This window comes from Crassostrea angulata, chromosome 4 (assembly GCF_025612915.1).
Source record: "Crassostrea angulata isolate pt1a10 chromosome 4, ASM2561291v2, whole genome shotgun sequence".
NCBI classification, from domain to species: Eukaryota; Metazoa; Mollusca; class Bivalvia; order Ostreida; family Ostreidae; genus Magallana; species Magallana angulata.
The window spans coordinates 31853052-31871492 of NC_069114.1; the positions used below are offsets into that span (position 1 = coordinate 31853052).

The following is an 18441-nucleotide window of genomic DNA, read 5'->3' on the forward strand; positions in this document are numbered from 1 at the left end:
TAATAACCATTAGTCACTATTCTCACTTCTAGGAAACACTCTGTTTAAAACATAGGAAAATGCTCCAGCGTAAAAGTTAAAAGTTGAGTTTTTTCCTTGACCAAATACGCCAAGAATAGTCCATGGCTAGAAAAATGATATTTGAAATTTAAGATGGATCTGATAAATAATCAGTTGAACAACTTGCTTCCTTTACATCTTAATCAGCGGCCAACGAAATGTGTTGGCATCACAAATAAATTTTAATCATATTCGCGGGTTAATAATGTCTTGCTTTACAAGGGTAATGCACAGTCGCCATGCTTTACAAGGGTAATGCACAGTCTCAAAAAATAGAATGATGCATATAGTTTTAATACTGCTTCTTTTTTTCTGATTTCTGTAAAGTAAAAATTTCCGAAATTCTCTATTTAAGTTATCACAGATGAGAATTCAACGGGTTTCTGAGAAGATAAATTCAAATTCAAAGAATGCCAATGATTTCTATTTGTGTACAATTCAGAACTATACTAAAGCATTTTATTGTATGACTGCACAAGGTCTTAGATATTGAGATACGAAATTGCATCCGGCTTAATAATGCATTTTTGATTCTATATTTACCTAAAATATGTCTCCACTTTAAAGTGGAACTACCAAGTGTGTGAGAAGATAACAGACGAAATTGCTTCGTTCCATAGAGCTACATATATGTCAAAAAATCACAAATACCTAAATTGATAATGAATTTTTTGTGTTTTTAAATTTAGGGTATACTTATATGTAGGTTGTCATGTTGGGTAAGGTATTAATTTTGAAGTGAAGTGCTGTGAAGCCTGAAGGCCCTCAAAGTGGCTCACTACGCCGTAAAATAGTCTCCCAAATCAACAGAAAATTACTTATTTATAAAAGGTAGCTTGATGCATAAGAGTATGTAAGGGAAAGAGGCAAACAAATAAGCAATTTTGCGTTAAACAAGAAAAATTTCCAAAACAATGATTCATTAAATAAATCATAAGCTCTAGGTGGTTTCGATACTATAACCAGTGCTGATAATATTCAACTAAAATGGATTGATACAAACAATTTAAATGAACTATGAAAGCGCCATCTTGTGGCGTTGTGTCTTAAAAAGTAGAAACCTAGATGTGATGAGTACCTTAGGATTAGCTGATTTGAGTTTGTGTTGCTTTTTAAAGGAGTTTAAGTCTGGAAAGTTTGAAACATAGAAGAGATTGGAATCGAGAAATCGTGCAAAAATTTTGCAGCTCCTTGCATAAGTATTTTATGACCTAATTGATCACAAAATGTCACGTGATATTTGAGTCTACTCAGAGATACGATGTACTAATTGAGTTACATGACAATACAATTGTATTAACATAAACATTTTTGGGAATTAAATAAATCAGTCAGTCTACATTTCATTTTTATATTTAAAAAATCACATTTTGTTCACCCAATACTAGTATTGTATAAATTTGTGGTTTAACAGTATGTATATATTGATAAAACAAGAGAGAAAAAGTATATAAAATGTATCAACTATAAGTACTTTTTGAAACCTATAAACTTTTGTTTATTGTCTCAAAGGTTGGAGGTAAAATTCGATTTGTCAAAAATTGACTTAAATGGAATGTCCTTTTAGTAGAGCGAGACGTTTGTCCATGGATTTCATTTTGAGACAACATAAACATCAACAAAATTACCATGAAAACCAAATGCGATTAAAATTCTTGAGAGTACGTTAAATTTATTTCTGCATGTTTACCTTTGAAGTCAATCTCTTGAAGCGACATTCCAAGTGGTTTTTATGATTAAACCATTAAAATTTTTCATGAATGGCGGTGTCATATATTTTTAAAGAATTTTTTTTTTTACATTGCAGCCTATTCCTGAAACATTTTAATGACATTCGGTTTGAAAAAAGTCTTCCCGGTGCTAGTCCTTTATTCGTATAACTTTTTTCAAACTGAATACCGTTTTTCTGATTATATTGGGGGGGGGGGGGGCTAAAAAGAGAGCTTAATGCTAGTCAACGAGTAAAAACATATTCTCTTCTGAAAAGCCACCAGTGCGTAAAAAGATTCTTTATTCGTTTTCATTTTTGACTCATTTTAGATCAGGTTAAATTGAAGTCATTGGATTGATAGATGTCTATAGAAAAACGTTGTATCATGACTTTAAAAAAATTTATTTTTCACTTCAAAATCCCTTTTGGCATTCCTATTATTTTGCTGCTGCAAATTATTTAACAAGATTTTTTGAAGTATCATAAAATTTTATAATACAACATTTGACACGTACCGTTTACAGTTGGACATTTATTTTTATAACGGGGGAGGGGGCGGGGGATACCCATCTTAACAATTAAAAATTTGCTCTCATTGAGATGTTTTGTAAAAATAAAATATTTCTTAAACGATCTTAAAAATTAATGAAATATTTTTATAGCATCCATTATATTCAATGTATACAATTGGACCAAGCAGTTTTAAGAATTACAACTACATAGAACTGATTTTAAAGCGTACTCATTAGAAATTAAATTGATTATATCAATGAACATAAATTTTATTGGTTCATAGTTTAAAAATAAAAACAAATCGTCAGTTAAAACTATCTACTTCTTATTTAACAACACCTGTCCATCACTATTAATCAAACTGCTTAAGTACCTCACTATTTCAATTAGGAATTATATTATACCCCCGATTCACAACTTGTACAACCCAAACACGCTGGATTGAGGATTGTTGTGGATAAACCCACCCATTGAACCCACAGCAACATGGATCGAATCTCTGGCCTTCAACTCCACCAAAATTGGTCCCACATGACTGGTCATGAAGCTGTGTTATCTTATCATGAACTTGTTCAATTGAATCAGTTGAAAGTCATTTTTGTACAACACGTGTATTTCCTGCTTTGGACGGTCTAATATACTATTCACTTGTACAGTGTAGGAATCGAACTGTATGTAGCTGTAGACTGCATACACCCCGTCACTAGGAACGGTGAGTCGACCGTACCGATGGAGTTCCTCATACCACACTCCTCCTTTCATATAGGTGTTGCTACTGCCCAACATCCAATGCAGTCCTAATCAAAATGGACTTTGTTTTCATAAAGTTATTGCGTGGACCCTGAGGTCCACGCAGAAAATATATAAGCGAGGTTAAACCGGATGCTATGGGGAAAATTAGGCCTGCGCATGAGTTAGCCTGGTTCCTGTGCGTAATGGGTAGCTCAGGGAACCGGGCTAGTGCACGTTTATCTGAATCGAGATTGGGATTCCGTGCATATGCCCACATAAGTTCAAAGGCGCTGTAATTGTAAAGTTGTCGGTAAACACTACAGAAACAAAGTATTCCTTTTAAAGAAATGATTGGCATGTGATATGAACTATCAGTATTATGAAATAAGTTAATGTTATGCCGAATCTACAACATGCATCAAATAGCATAATTTGCAATGTTTTGTTGTTTTCCGAATACACATGTAACTTAACTTTACTTTTATAGTAAGCGAGGCTAGAGAACTTCCCGATTAAATTTTTTTAAACATTTAAGTATGATTGAATAATTATGTCACTGTATAAAAGTTTAAATCTCAAGAAAAATGCATCAAAATATGAAATTTTTAATTTACACAAAGCTGTCAATGCATAGTTATTACATGTAGTTAATAAAGTAGTGCGAATCGTACTGTGTGCGCAAATAGTAGAATTCACCGAATGCCTGATAATATACATGCAAACTTCATTCATAGAGAGATCATAATTATTTTAGAAGTATGAACCTTTCAATTCTGAGATAAAAAGTCAGGGCTGTACATACATGTATACGTAATACAACGTACAAATTCAGTGGTTAAAAGCAGAGGGCTAGAGTCGCTGGAATCTCTAATATTCTTAAGGCTTTCACGTTTTCGTTGGAAACACATGCAAATGGTCCACGTATTGTAGTCCTTTTTTAAAGGACAGCAACTTGTATTAACATTATACATGTACCAAAACAATGTAGCATTGATACAAAAAACCAAGTTTATTGTACTTTGTCCCATTTGATTTACATGTTCATAAATCACAAACCTATGTGGCCATTGTAATTGTCTACCCTTCCATTTCCTAATAAGGTTGGGTTCTCAACAAATTAACCATCAGATCTTTCCTAAATTGTCAATACGGTCCATTTAATAATAAACCGTCATTAAGTAAAGTGAAATCCAAATACTTCGGATCTAAATTTGAATATTCTTATATATCTTTATACAGAACTCTTTCTCCGGAGATTAAAATAGTCTAAAAATGGCCACAACCATCTAGACCTCTGAAACAATAACTGTTGAAATTTTGAAAGATAATGCTATATACATACCTGAAGTCTAAAATGTTCGATTATGGTTAATGTATAACAGTACTCCAACGGTGCCCTCTTTACTGGCTAAATATTATATGAGATGCTTATATAACTTTATAATACAAAACTGTTTCAAAGTTTTTTTCGGCAAACAGAAATTTAAATAATTATATTATTTTATAAAGCATTTTTTACTTGTCAATATTTTAATTCACATACTTTTGTTGGATTGACACTTCTCGCTTATTTGACTTGTGATTGTAATCTGAAGTGAAACAATTTACTTTTAAAGTAAGCACAAAAACTTTTTATACAGAACTGTAACGTTCAACATGAAGATAATGTAATAAGCATTCCAAATGAAAAGCTCAGCCTTTTCAAATCGGAATCGAGACAAAACAACAACAACAACAAAACAAAACAAAAAACAAAAACAACCCCCCCCCCCCAAATTAATCTTTTTATTACATACACATTATTCTCTTAAATATAAGATCCATACTGATTTTTAGTTTATCTTCTCTGTGCAAAGTTGATATCTAAATCATGTTTTTTGGTTAACCCGTATGTGCATCCTGTATTCACGACTTCTTTCTCTATCAACACAATGTGGGGGTGCAGTATTCTTTTCCACTTTTTTATATCATGGTGGAACAAATAAACAAACACCAAAAAAGCCTCCTTAAAAAACTGCCAGGGCCTTGGAAGGCACTGGCAAAAAATATGTGACTTATTATTATGATATACTAGCTATATTTATCAGATTCAATAGGTTATATAATGTACTACCCCCCCCCCCCCCCCAACTCGCACACAATCACTTTTCTTTCATCTTATTCTCACTAACTTCCTTTCTCAAGTAGTATACAGGTACATTTGTAAAGAGTTATATGCATAATATATAGGCCTACATTATGTTATTTTTCTTAAGAGACAAGCTATCACATTGTGAGATATGTGTACTTGTATCCTTTGTATCTTTTTCTGCTGTCTTTGTCTTTGTTAATAAATCTTGTAAAAAAAAAAAAACAAAAAAAAAACCAAAAAAAAAACACTATTAAAAAAACCCTCACCCCCCCCCCCCCAAATAAAACACGGCTTCCTTTGTATAGGTATATTTGTACCATTTTTTGTAATGAGAAAATATTCGAATTGTTTTCTATAGAATCAATTTTTACGAAACACAGTGATCTTAATATATATTTTGTCTGGATCTTTTTTACCCCTCAGTCGGCGAGCAATGCTTTGATGATGAGAAAAAAATCAAGAATTTATGAATCAGGAATATATATGACTTTGTAGACGACCTATCGTAAAACACTGATGACACATATTTTTCGGGTTAGTTACTGGGGAATCATTTATATTCGTGGGGGTCAATTTTCGTGGATTGTGAGTATTTTGTTCATTCGAGGGGATGTAATTTCGTGGATGCGTCGGTTACTGTTTCAGTAACAAAGATAACTCTATATGAATTTGTTTTCGTTGGGGATTAAAATTCGGGGGGGGGGGGGGGGGGCTACCCATGAATACCACGAAAACTGAGCCATCATTCAACAGTATTTGGGCAAGTAATTTACTTGCAGATTTTATTTTAGAAATAAAAAAAAATATGATTGGCAGAAAAGAAAAAAGGTACTCTATTTATTTTCAAACAATAGATGTTAAGAATTGTTATTTACTGTGAGGATAAATATTTGTTGCGTAAAGATGTACATGTATCTCTACATTTGTGTGGTGAGTGAATCTAACTTTTTGTGATGAAAAGTAACCTGTTGGTTGTTTGACATTTAATCTGCTTCCTTATTTACTTACTAAATATTTCTACTCTTACCTTATGCATCTACTAATTACTTAACCGGTTATTCCTTGCTCAAAAATCATTCACCAACTAGACTCTACTCACCTCTACTTTGACAACAGGACTTATCAGTTTACAGCACAACATGGAGGAACTTCTCATGAATAACCTCATTGTGTCGGCATCATCGGTCCTGACCATGGGCTCGCACGGTGAACAGGAGTAGAACGAGTCCTCGGTGGGAGGGTGCGCTGATTTCGAAGATTGAAGGTCATCCATGTAGTCGTCATTCCCCCGGACAAGGTAAAGAACCAAAAAACATAATACCAAACCTAAAAAGATCCCATTCACTACAAACGAAACGTAGTAGAACTTTTTTAGTACACACCCTTCAACAGCTTCATGGTTTTGATTTTCGTTATCACCCCTCTAAACATCACCGTTTTCATCGTTGTTGTCTAGACAATTTAATCTCTCCGTCGATTCGTTATCACATTCATTGATTTCTTGTGGTATGGCCATATCATTTTCCTCTTACCAAAAGTATGTTATACCTTATAGCTAAATATATAAATAGATACCTTTTTACAAGTTTAAAGTGAAAGAAATGATATATCTTAACTACGGATAGTTTGTCCTATTCAATCTATGAAATATGTCTTGCGGTTTTCATCGTCAACTGAATAAAGATTTAAACCTGTGTTTTTTTTCCTCTTGAATAGTTGAGTCCATATGTGGATGCTAGGATGTAGTTTTATCGTGCATGGTGTATACGTACCAATTTATTACATGTATTAAAGTTTCCAAGTTTTAATCAAAGTACTGAAGTACTGACGGGAGATGATTTTATCGATTATCATTTATTTTAAAATCAATTTATTTTGCATGGCAATTAGTTTCTAGTTTGTATTTGAGTTACGCACTTTTTTATAATATGAATTTTTAGACTTATCCGACAAGAATTTCGAGAAACCCCATATGAATCATGTTGTGTAATATTTAAAGATAGATTTCAACTACTAATATGTATTAGTTATCGAAACAATTCTAAAAATTGTATAGATCTAAGTAGTCTGGTACCCGCCCCCACCACTGCGTTTTCACTTCGTTTTGGGGCCCCCAATGATTGGATACAAAGTCAAACAATTCGATAGGATTGAATAATATTGCTTGTTTTGGCAATTTGATCAGACGATCTGAGAAAAAAAAAATTGAATTGCACTCTGGTTTGATAGTATCGCCTAATCGAGCTCACGATTGAACTTGGTCTTGTACGAACACTTGATCTACCTTTATGCTGAAGTGGTCCTTGCAGACACGTTCAAGTTTTATTATATACTTGTACTTACGACCTTTAGCTTTATACGGATACGACTGATATTGCTGTATTTTTCAACAACTGCAATTTGGTGTACACTTGTACCATGACAAGTTGATTTGCAGCCTGGCTGCTCATGATCGAGTGGTGTTTGTTTTACCCAAGCTTCTACCGATATGCTAAATTTACAGAAATTTTCGGATAAGTGGAAAACATATGTTTAATCAATGCGAGAACTTTCAATTAAAAATTGTCAAATCAAAGCTTTCCCCCAAATCGTTCACTTTCAAATTACCCCTCATCCGTGAAATATTTGTAAATGACACTCCATATTACACATAAAAACATCTGTACACAAATACATTTAGTTTAAATCAATAGATATTTCTAAACTAAAAATAATGCAAGTAAAAACAATCTCATTCAGTGGGGAAATTGACAAAATATTTTTCATCTTTAAATTCGGATCACATATTTTTTCCAGGGTTTCTTACCTTTTCTTCGAAATGAGCACAGAGCTCGATGAGAATCCTAATCAAATTTTTTAATTCAAACGTGAAAATCGTTAATATTACATAGTGATTAATCAAGGTACTTTATCGCTGTTTATTTATTCAGTCTGAATCTTTGTTCTCTAAATAACATTAAAAGAGACCATACACCTTTCACAATGTAAAATGAGTCCTATTTCAAATCAGAACTATAAGTTAGTCTAGCTTAGTCTATATTTTAATAACAGGACAATTGAAATAGATAAACATTTGTCGGTTTCTTTTGTATATTGCATGACGTGGTGATAACAAACAGTGTTCAAAATCAAAAGTCCAAAAGGAAAGAATTGAACGGGTTTCTGAGAAGTAAAATTCAAATTCAAAGAATGCCGATGATTTTCATTTGTGTACAAATCAGAACTATACTAAATAGATTTTATTGTATGGTCTTAGATATTGAGATACGAAATTGCATCCGGCTTAATAATGCAAATTTAATTCTATCTTTACCTAAAAAAATTTCCACTTTAATGTGAGACTACCAAGTGTGTTAAAAGATTACAGATGATATTGCATCTTTCTATAGAGCATAAAAAATAACAAATACCTAAAGTGTTAATTCGTGTTTTGTGTGGGTTTTTTTTAAAACTCATGTATACTTAGGTTGTCTTGTTGGGTAAGGTTTTCATTTGAATGGAGTGTTAAGTGCTGTGAATGCCTTTAAGGTGGCTCACTACACCTTAAAATAGTTCCCCCAAATCAGCAGGAAACTACTTGATTATAAAAAGTAGCATGATGCATAAGAAGTACATGTATAGAAGTTAAATAGGCAATATTATGCAATTTTGGATAAAAGGGGATTCGCGCAAGAAAACTTGCAGGGACGGAGGCCTTGGTATTCTAAAACCTAATTGATCACATAATGTCACATGATATTTGGGCCTACTCCGTGATAGATTGTATTGATTGAATTATCAGCATTATCAGTTGACATTTAAAAAAAAAATTAAAATAACATTTTGTTCACTCAATATAAAATAAAATGATATCACAATCATATTCTGGATTTCCTTATTCTGTTTTTCGGTAAATTTGCTGTAAAAGTAAAAATGTGTTTCAATAATTTGTTAAAAGGAAAATTTTGATTTTGTAGACTTATGAAAATTTTATTTCTATTTTGTTTCAATGCACAATTCAGTTCTGAATTTCCTTAATGTATTATTTCATATACGATGATTTTTCGATTAACGTTCACTTGTCAGATCAAGATTGCGTAAGGAATTCTGGTCTACTTTGGACAAGTAGAAGCATTTTTGAAAAAAACTGAATTAATACTCTAAATCAAAGAAGTTATATTTATCTTAATATCTTAATTTATTAAAGTAATATAACAAACTTTAAGCCAATTGAAATCTGGATAAGATCTATTAAAAAAAAAATAAAACAAAAACAATACAAAATTCAATTTCTTTTTGTGTGTTTTAATTGACTTAAATTCAAATAAAATGTTTTAATACAGTGAACCGTCTTCAGGCTATAAAAAGTATATTTATAATTAAAGGTGAAATAGTTAAAAAAAAGTCATATAGCAAATTGCCTAAAAGATTAAAAATACTAACAACCTCATTGCATGAATAACATTTTTAAATTTTATTTCCTTGCCTCCTCGTCTTGTTATTCATATTTTGATAGACGTTTACAATAGTCTAAGTTGCTATGTTTTTTACTTTTACATGTACATGCATAATAACATCGACTATATGAATAATAAAACAATACAAATTGAGATAATAAAAGTATATATAAAATATAAATTTCATGTACTTTTAAAATGGATTTACATTTTTCAAATGAATTAATATTTCAAAATGAATTAACATTTGTTAATTGTCTCTGAAGATGGAGATTGAACGCAATTGGTTTGTCAAATATTAACCTAAATGGAATGTCTGTTTAGTAGTGCGAGACATGTTCTCATTAATTTCAATCTGAGAAAGGATTTACACATAACACCAACTAAATAACTATGAAAACCCAATGTGATTAAAATTCTTGAGAGTACGTTAAGAAGTGGTTAGTACGTTTAAAAGTGGTTACATCCTATTTATATCTGCATGTTTACCTTTAAAGTCAATCTCAAGGGATATTCTTATTTTTTGAAAAATAAAGATACAATTATATCATTAAAATTTTGCATAAATTGTATTGAAACAAATTTTTTAAAGGAAAAAAAAAAATAAATGACATTCCAGCTTTTTTAATTTTCCTAAAACGTTCTAATGACATCCGGTTTGAAAAATTCTCCGCAACCTTAGCATTCTTGTTTTTTCCTTTATGCGTGTAATTGTTTTCATAAGGCTTACCTTTTTCTGATTGTACACTTAGATGGATGTGGAGGGGGCTCAAGGCTATTCAAAGACTGCATAAAAACATATTTTCTTCTGAAAGCCACAATGATGTTAAGAGATTTTTTATTCAATTCCATTTTTGATTATTTTAGATCAAGATGAATAGAAGTCTTTGAATAATAGATGTCCATAGACATTGATTTAGATATACATCGTGTCATGACAATGATTTCCACTACAAAACCCAGTTTAGCTTATCAATGTACAAATATGAAAATAAACTATAGTTTTACAGCATTTATAGAATATAATGTAAACAATCGGACCTAGCAGCTCTATGAATTAAAATTACATATAAAGTTCCTTTAAACTTAACTCATTAGAAAATTGATTACATTATATAAATAGTGCCTGTTTGGGAGGGTAACTGTTGAAATTGACCCCGAGAAAGCCATTGTCAACCGACGCGAAGTGGAGGTTGACAATGGTTTTCGAGGGTTGTCAATTTCAATACTTACACTCCCAAACAGGCACTTATTATTTTATTATACTGAATGTCTTAATTTTAGAGAAAATTTTACTGCTTTTATATAAAAATGACATGAATTCTACGGCGAACCGTACGCGCATAATTTATGCGATGTAACAATTCGTTGTGTTACCCGTTGCCAAGTGCGTTGCTAACGCTGAGGGTGATAGAACGGATTATCAACTGCGTCTAAGCCAATCAGATTTCAGTTTTTATCATGAAAGTATAATAATAATGAATATCTACTTTATTGGTTCGTGGTTTTAATAATAAAAGTTGTCAGCAAAATTGTCAATGTGTAGTCTAACACTATATACCCTATATCCGGGGTTTTTTTTCGCGTGTCACAATATTTGCGATAATGGGGAAAATCTGTATCATTTGTAGTTTGCGTAAGTCATTTTTTGCGATTTAAAAAGTTAGTTATAGAAAATGATAGAAAATAAAAATAAGATCATCGCGAATATTACCGGTTATACAGTATCCATTACTATTAAATTGCTAACATACAGCACTCTATTATGAAGAAATTGTTATTCCTCTAATATCGTTATTTATAACTTATATAACCCGAACACGCTGGATTTAGGATTGTTGTGGATATACGTGCCCATTGAACCCACAGCAACATGGATCGAATCCCTGGCTTTCAACTCTACCAGAATTGGTCCCACGTGACTGGTGATGTAACTGTGTTGTCTCAACATAAACTTGTTCAGTTGAATAAGTTGATTGCCATTTTTGTACATCACGTGCATTTCCGGCTTTGGGTGGTCTAGTGTACTATTCAAGTGTACAGTGTAGGAATCGAACTGTATGTAGCTGTAGACTGCATACACCCCGTCACTAGGAACGGTGAGTCGACCGTACCGATGGAGTTCTTCATACCACACTCCTCCTTTCATATATGTGTTGCTACTATTCAACATCCAATGCAATCCTGAACAAAAAGGACTAAATTGTTTTCACCTAAAGTTATAATAATATTCAAATTGCAACAAACAATACAACAAAAATCTACCCTTATTGTATATTGTGTCATTTAATATACACAAATATAGCCATTGTAACTTCTTATGGAGGATGGGTGCTCAACAAATAAATCATGAGATCTTTTTTAAATTGTCTATACAATCCATTTATCTATAAACTGTCATTTAGAAAAGAAAAATTTAAAAATTTTAAATCAAAATTAGGATATCTAAGGTTTTCCGTTTCAAACAGAAGGCCTTATTGTTTTCGTACTGTTTTTATTAAGGTCAGACGACACGTTCCTCAATTTTAGATAACTTTTCCCAGGAATTTGTTAATGGTTTACAACTACTTTGACAAGCTTTCTTGCAAAAAATTAGGGTACCTTACCAGGCATTTCTGCGAAATACTAGAATATGCAATTTCCTATATAATCTTCTTGAAAATACACTTGAATTGCTGATATGAAAATAAATACATCTACACCACAGCTAAATTCTCTAAAATAGAACTGTATCTCGGGCGGGGCGGGGCTTTGAACTCACGACCTCTAGAACCTCTACGCTTCTGGCAGTGAGCGGCCACGGTTCTAACCACTCGACCATCTAGGCATATAACCAAATACAAGTATATTTTGATCATTTTTTAAGGAATTATAAAATTAAAAATTTTTGTTGGAACTCTTTATTACGAGGAGATACAAAAAAGATTCTCGAGGAACGTGTCGTCTGACCTTAAGGTCTTCTGTTTCCGACGGAAGACATTGTTTTCGTACAGTTTTTTTAAAATTATTTCCCCCCAAATTTTGTGCACACAATTTTCAAAAACTATTAATTCAACCGATTTTAACCATTTTCTCACAGACGATTAGACTTATTGTAACTTTAATACACTTATAATTTGTTTTCTGTATTCACTTCCGATTTACGGCCGATTTTGTAAATTTTTACGACCTATTTTGTGCAGAGCTAAAAAATCTATCAAATATGTAACAATGAAATTTTCAGGTTAGGTAGACTATAGTTTGAAGTTGTGCACTATTTAGTTGTTTTAAGCCAGTGACACCATTTCTTGGATCTCGCCTACGCACGAAAATTGGGTTCTAATTTGGAATTAAAATTCCATGTTATGATCTGTATCTTTTTATCAGTTGATAATTTGTTGAAACATGTATAACAAAAGTGGATGAAAATCAGAAGTTTTTTCAAAAACTCGTTAAGTGTATTACAAAACACTTGAAAATGATAAAGATTTTGTAATGCATTATAGGAGCAAAGTTTTTTATTGTTACAATATCTTTCTTTAAAAAATGAAACCCACACTAATTGAAGACGTAATAAGGGATTTTTTTCTATTATCTGAAATTGAATGTGTGGGTTAAGGGAGGGTTAGTTCTGAAATTGTTGCGATTTTAATGGTATCATCTAAAAATGAAATCGCACGGAAGACATGCTCGTTACTTGTAACGAGATCGTATCTAGTTTTATATAGTGTTATACAAAACTTTTCTTTTAAAGATATTACTATGGTCCAAAAATGGTCATCACCACCAAGTCCTCTGAATTTATGTTGAATATTTGAAAAATAATGCTATTTACATACCTGAAGTATGAAGCGTCTGGTTATGGTTAATGTATAACAGTGCTCCAACTGTACCCTCTTTACCGGCTGAATGTTAAATGAAATGCATCAAATCTGTATCAAAATTGATCATTTTCCAGACAAATAGAATCATAATTTTATTAATATAATGCTCTTTCTTTTACATGTCAATATATTGTTTACATACTTTTATTGGACTGGCACTTCTCACTAATTTGACTTATGATTGGCATCTGAAGCGAAAAAAAAATGACTTGATAAATTAAACATAAAAACTTTAACAAATGAAAGAACAACCAAAACGTATATCAGCTTATTCTGAAATGAAACGAAAAACACGTGTCCTTTTGTATAAATACCAGGGTATTTTTGGTTATAAAATTATTTGCATTTTTTACAATCTGAAGTCAATCTTTATAATTAACGCGATGATATTTACTAATATGCTGTCTGCGTCGTTTTGTTTTATTAATGACTCCTCAGTCGGCGTGCAATGCTTTGGTGATTATAAATTAAGAATATGGAATATATCAGAAATAACGCATATGTTTGTGTAAAAATAGCATTCTACTAGTATTTCATTTTAAATAATGGATCACATAGAATTATTTTATACTGAAACTTTGTAAGGGTTAATGTTTGATACAGAAACATGTAGCTTTGCGTTAAATTACTGTGGTGAATGCAATTAACTTTGTGTGGTGAAATGTAATCTGTTTGTTGTTAAATCTTAAAATCGGCTTCCTTGTTTACTAAATCTATCTACTCTTATTTTATGTATATAATAAAAGCTTAAACAGTTGTTCCTCTATTCAATCATTACTTCAGTTATACTCACCTCTATCTTAACAACAGGACTTATCCGTTTACAGCACACCATGGAGGAACTTTTCATGAATAACCTCATTGTGTCTGCATCATCGGTCTTGACCATGGGCTCGCACGGTGAACAGGAGTAGAACGAGTCCTCGGGGGGAGGATGCGCTGATCTGCAGGCTTGGGGGTCATCCTTGTAGACATTATTCAGCCAGACAATGTAAAGAACCGACAAACATAATACCCCACTTAATAGGACCACATTTGCAGCAAGCGAGACGTAGAATTTTTTTGGTGTTGGACTTCTCGTATCAGGCTCTTGCGCTGTCAATGGACTCCCCGCATCAGTTGCCATTTTCCCAAAAGTATGTTATACCTTATGTCTGAATGTGACTAGATTCCTCCTACTTATGTCTTAAAGTGTTCAGTCTTTGCAGAAATACAAAGAGAGTGTTTTTGCAGTCTTCATCGTCGACTGAATAACGATTTAAACTTGAGGTTCGCTCACTCATGAATAGGTAAGCCCATATATTGATGCTAGGATATACCTTTATCATGTATGGTTTCTAAGAACCAATCTTATCACATGTATCTGAAGGTTCTAGATTTTTAAACATGAGATGGAAAATTAGATACAGAAAATGAATAACTATTTATTGGTAGGACTTTTTCTTTCATACATGCACTGTTGACTGCAAGCATGATTTTCGACCCTTATTTATCAAATGAATAGGTTGCTTTATCGGACTGTGGCGTGATGTATCGTCATCGACCACCGTAACCCGTTATTAATGTTCAAACTCTCGCACAGTCCATTGCGACTTCCATTATTGTATGTTCGTTGCTGATGGCATAACTTCTTTGAACTGTTAATTTTGAATACAAGGTTATATAAATTAATACCTTTTGAATGCGATTTGCTGGACGTTTATCATTCAATTTGGTAAAATGTTATATGTTTTAGGTACGATCATAAGTATTAGCGATTTGATAGAATGGATGATTGAATCTCAATCTGCTACGATCATTCCGATTCAGGATCTAGATTTGGAACAATCTGGTCCTGACAGGCATGTTCGTATGTTCTGTAATCATACTGTAATTATGAACAGGTGATCAATGTTTCGAAGGGATACGAGTGTGGTCGAAGTATTTTTCAACAGCAGGACTAAGCAGAATACAATTAAAATACATTATAATACTTTCATGTTTAATACTGAATTCTGATTGGTTAAGACGCAGTTGATAATCCGTTCTATTACCTTAAGCGTAAGCAACACACTTGGCAACGGGTAACACAACGAATTGTTACATGCGCATAAATTATGCGCGTACGGTTTGCCATAGAAATCACGTCATTCGTATATAAAAACAGTAAAGTTTTCATATAAAAAAAAAAGACATTCAGTATAATAAAATAAATAGTGCCTGTTTGGGAGGGTAATTGTTGAAATTGACACCCCTCGAATACATTTATCAACCTTCGCTTCGCGTCGGTTGACAATGGTTTTCTCGGGGTGTCAATTTCAACTCTTACCCTCCCAAACAGGCACTATTCATATAATGGCACCCCGACAGGTATATATGTGCAGCCTGGCTGACCATGATCGTGTGGTGTTTGTATTGTCCAATATATAAGCTGATCATGAACACGGCGTGTAAATATGCATTCGTCATTTCAGTTCTTATCTCCGTTATTAGCATTAGAACATACTCACTACATTTGTGTTACACCTAAAACATTGTGTAGGACAGTTATGTCGGGGTGGCATTTTTGAACACTTTTCTGAATCTACATCAATGTATTTTTGATGTTTTAATCCAATACTTAAAAAAAAAAACACTTTTCCTTTACGGGTGTCTTGCATGACTATTGAGATATTTACCTTTATAAATAATCTATTGTGATAATGGGATAAAGTTCTTCCCCCAGAATTTAATTCGGACAGGTAGTTTTTTTTTCTCTTCAGGAATTATCAGATCACCACCTTTCCCTTTGGAAGTAATATGGTACCTATTAGAAAATCTACATATTCTAATTAAATTTTTAAATAAGGAATGAGATTAAACTCTTTTAGCGTTGGTCTTTAACATTTGACACATTTTAATACCTTAGACATGAAGAGATGTGATGAATATCTACAAGATATCTATAGTATATGTTGTAATATTTACTGTATATCTAAATAGGTCATAATAAGTACTTATTATATTTGCATCTTATTCATAAAATGAATTGTTGACCATAAAAAACCTTTTTGTGAATTTATATTTACCAAATAAAAGTGACTGTAAATCAAGGTTAAAAAAGAATGTTAAAATTATTTTTCAATATTCCCATCTTTACAAACTCATCTTTGAAACCATGATATTCAACGGAAGTCATCTTCACTTGCCAAGAGTTTACGATCCACTCTGCTCCTCTTCAAAAGGTGCAGAGTAGAGCGTAAACCGTTCGCTCGCAAAGATGAACGGAAATATGCTTCACGATTTCATTATCATTTCTACAGAATAAACATACAGGGAGAATCGAAAATTTTCTAGATCAAACGTAAAAATTAAACTTGCATTTTGATTGACCAAGGCACCTTAAGGATAACAATAAATTTATATTGAACGTCCATTACTTGTTATACATAATAAAGCCTGAAGCTAGAATCACTGAATTAATGAGAGCAAAGTTTTTCACAATTTTTTGAAATGTAAAAAGTTTCACTACATGTCAAAAATTTAAGTTCGTCTAGTTTACTGTTTAAAAGAATGTTTGACATGAAAGATAAAACTCTTTCCGGTTCTTCTTGAACTAAATATGCTTACATGAAGTTTGTCCTCTCTTTTTAAATGTTAAAGCGTCGAATAATGGTATAAATTAAATTCTACAATAAAGTAATATATTTTTTTCATATTTATTAAGGTGATTGATTTAACCAAATGCACGTCCAATTTTGATAAAGTTTTGAATTCTCTGGAAAATCCAGGTTATCTGTCGCTGTAGAAAGAAACATAACTCTAAGATTTAATTTATTGTAACTGATCATGCTTGTGCGTGGTATCTGTGCCACGCCAAATAAACAAAAATGAGCTAAACATAGTTTTACATTTGATAGATTAGGTTTATCGACTGATAACAATAGCTTCGTTTCGTAAACTATGGTTAACAATCGTAAACTATAGTTTACATCTGTAAAACTATATCTAACGGTTGTAAACAACAGATAGCGAATGATAATCTAAGTTTATCTGTCTGCAAATAACGTTAACGTTATCGTGAAACTATATTTATGAGATAAATCATGTTTTGCAATCGCAAATGGTTGTTTTTAGTGCTAAATATAGTTTTACACTTTTGACACATTGGTGATCGCGTTAACTATGGTTCACAGATGTGAAATAGAGATTAACAGCATCAAATTAGGTTTCATAGATATTCAACTAGGTTTATCGACTGTTAATATAGGTAACGGACGCTAAACTATAGTTTACAATAGTTTATTGTTAACCATTGTTTACGCTTCGTAAACTATAGTTAACGATTCGTAAACTATAATTAACGATCCATTTACTATAGTTTTCAACTGTAAAACTTTATCTAACAATTGTAAACTATAGTAAACGAATGATAATCTAAGTTTAACTGTCTGCAAATAACGTTAACGATTGATTTTGCTGATAAATTTAGATTCACATCTGTAAACTATCATTTACATTCGTTAAGTTCAGTTTAGAGTTGTTAATCATAGTTTTACAATCGTGAACTGAACTGAACTGAACTTTATTTATTTTACAACGATTGTTAAGCAAGTTCTACAACTTAAATTAATATCTCTCGTTGGCACGGATGTTAGCGCGAGGGGGTCATTAGTGTGGGAAGAAGCCGGAGTACCCGGAGAGAACCCACGTGTCCAAGCGGTCGACCGCCATACCCTATTACATACAACCACTGTCGATCATGGGGGTTGTATAATATAATATATATAATATAATATCTCAACTCGGGTCGTAGCGGTGAAAAGCGATTGCATTGTCCACTAAGTTACTTGGACACCTCGTGAAACTATATTTATGAGATAAACAAGTTGCTGTCCTTTAAAACAGGACTACAATACGTGGACCATTTGCATGTGTTTCCAACGAAACGTGAAAGCCTTAAGATTATCAGAGATTCCACCGACTCTAGCCCTCTGCTTTTAACCACTAAATTTGTACGTTGTATTACGTATGCAT

General features: G+C 32.4%; 1 protein-coding gene and 1 pseudogene across 1 annotated transcript; both read right to left on the reverse strand.

Annotated features, from left to right (window-relative positions):
- Positions 1–2695: 2695 nt before the first annotated feature.
- Positions 2696–6663, reverse strand: LOC128182528 (uncharacterized; annotated as a pseudogene).
- Positions 6664–11357: 4694 nt separating this feature from the next.
- On the reverse strand, positions 11358–14572 carry LOC128182368 (uncharacterized). The gene is made up of 4 exons (XM_052850970.1): positions 14240–14572; positions 13589–13634; positions 13402–13467; positions 11358–11767 (listed from the first exon to the last, which is right to left on the reverse strand). Exons 1-4 carry the CDS (start codon positions 14570–14572, stop codon positions 11382–11384), a joined length of 831 nt encoding a protein of 276 aa, XP_052706930.1. The 3' UTR covers positions 11358–11381.
- Positions 14573–18441: the final 3869 nt, after the last annotated feature.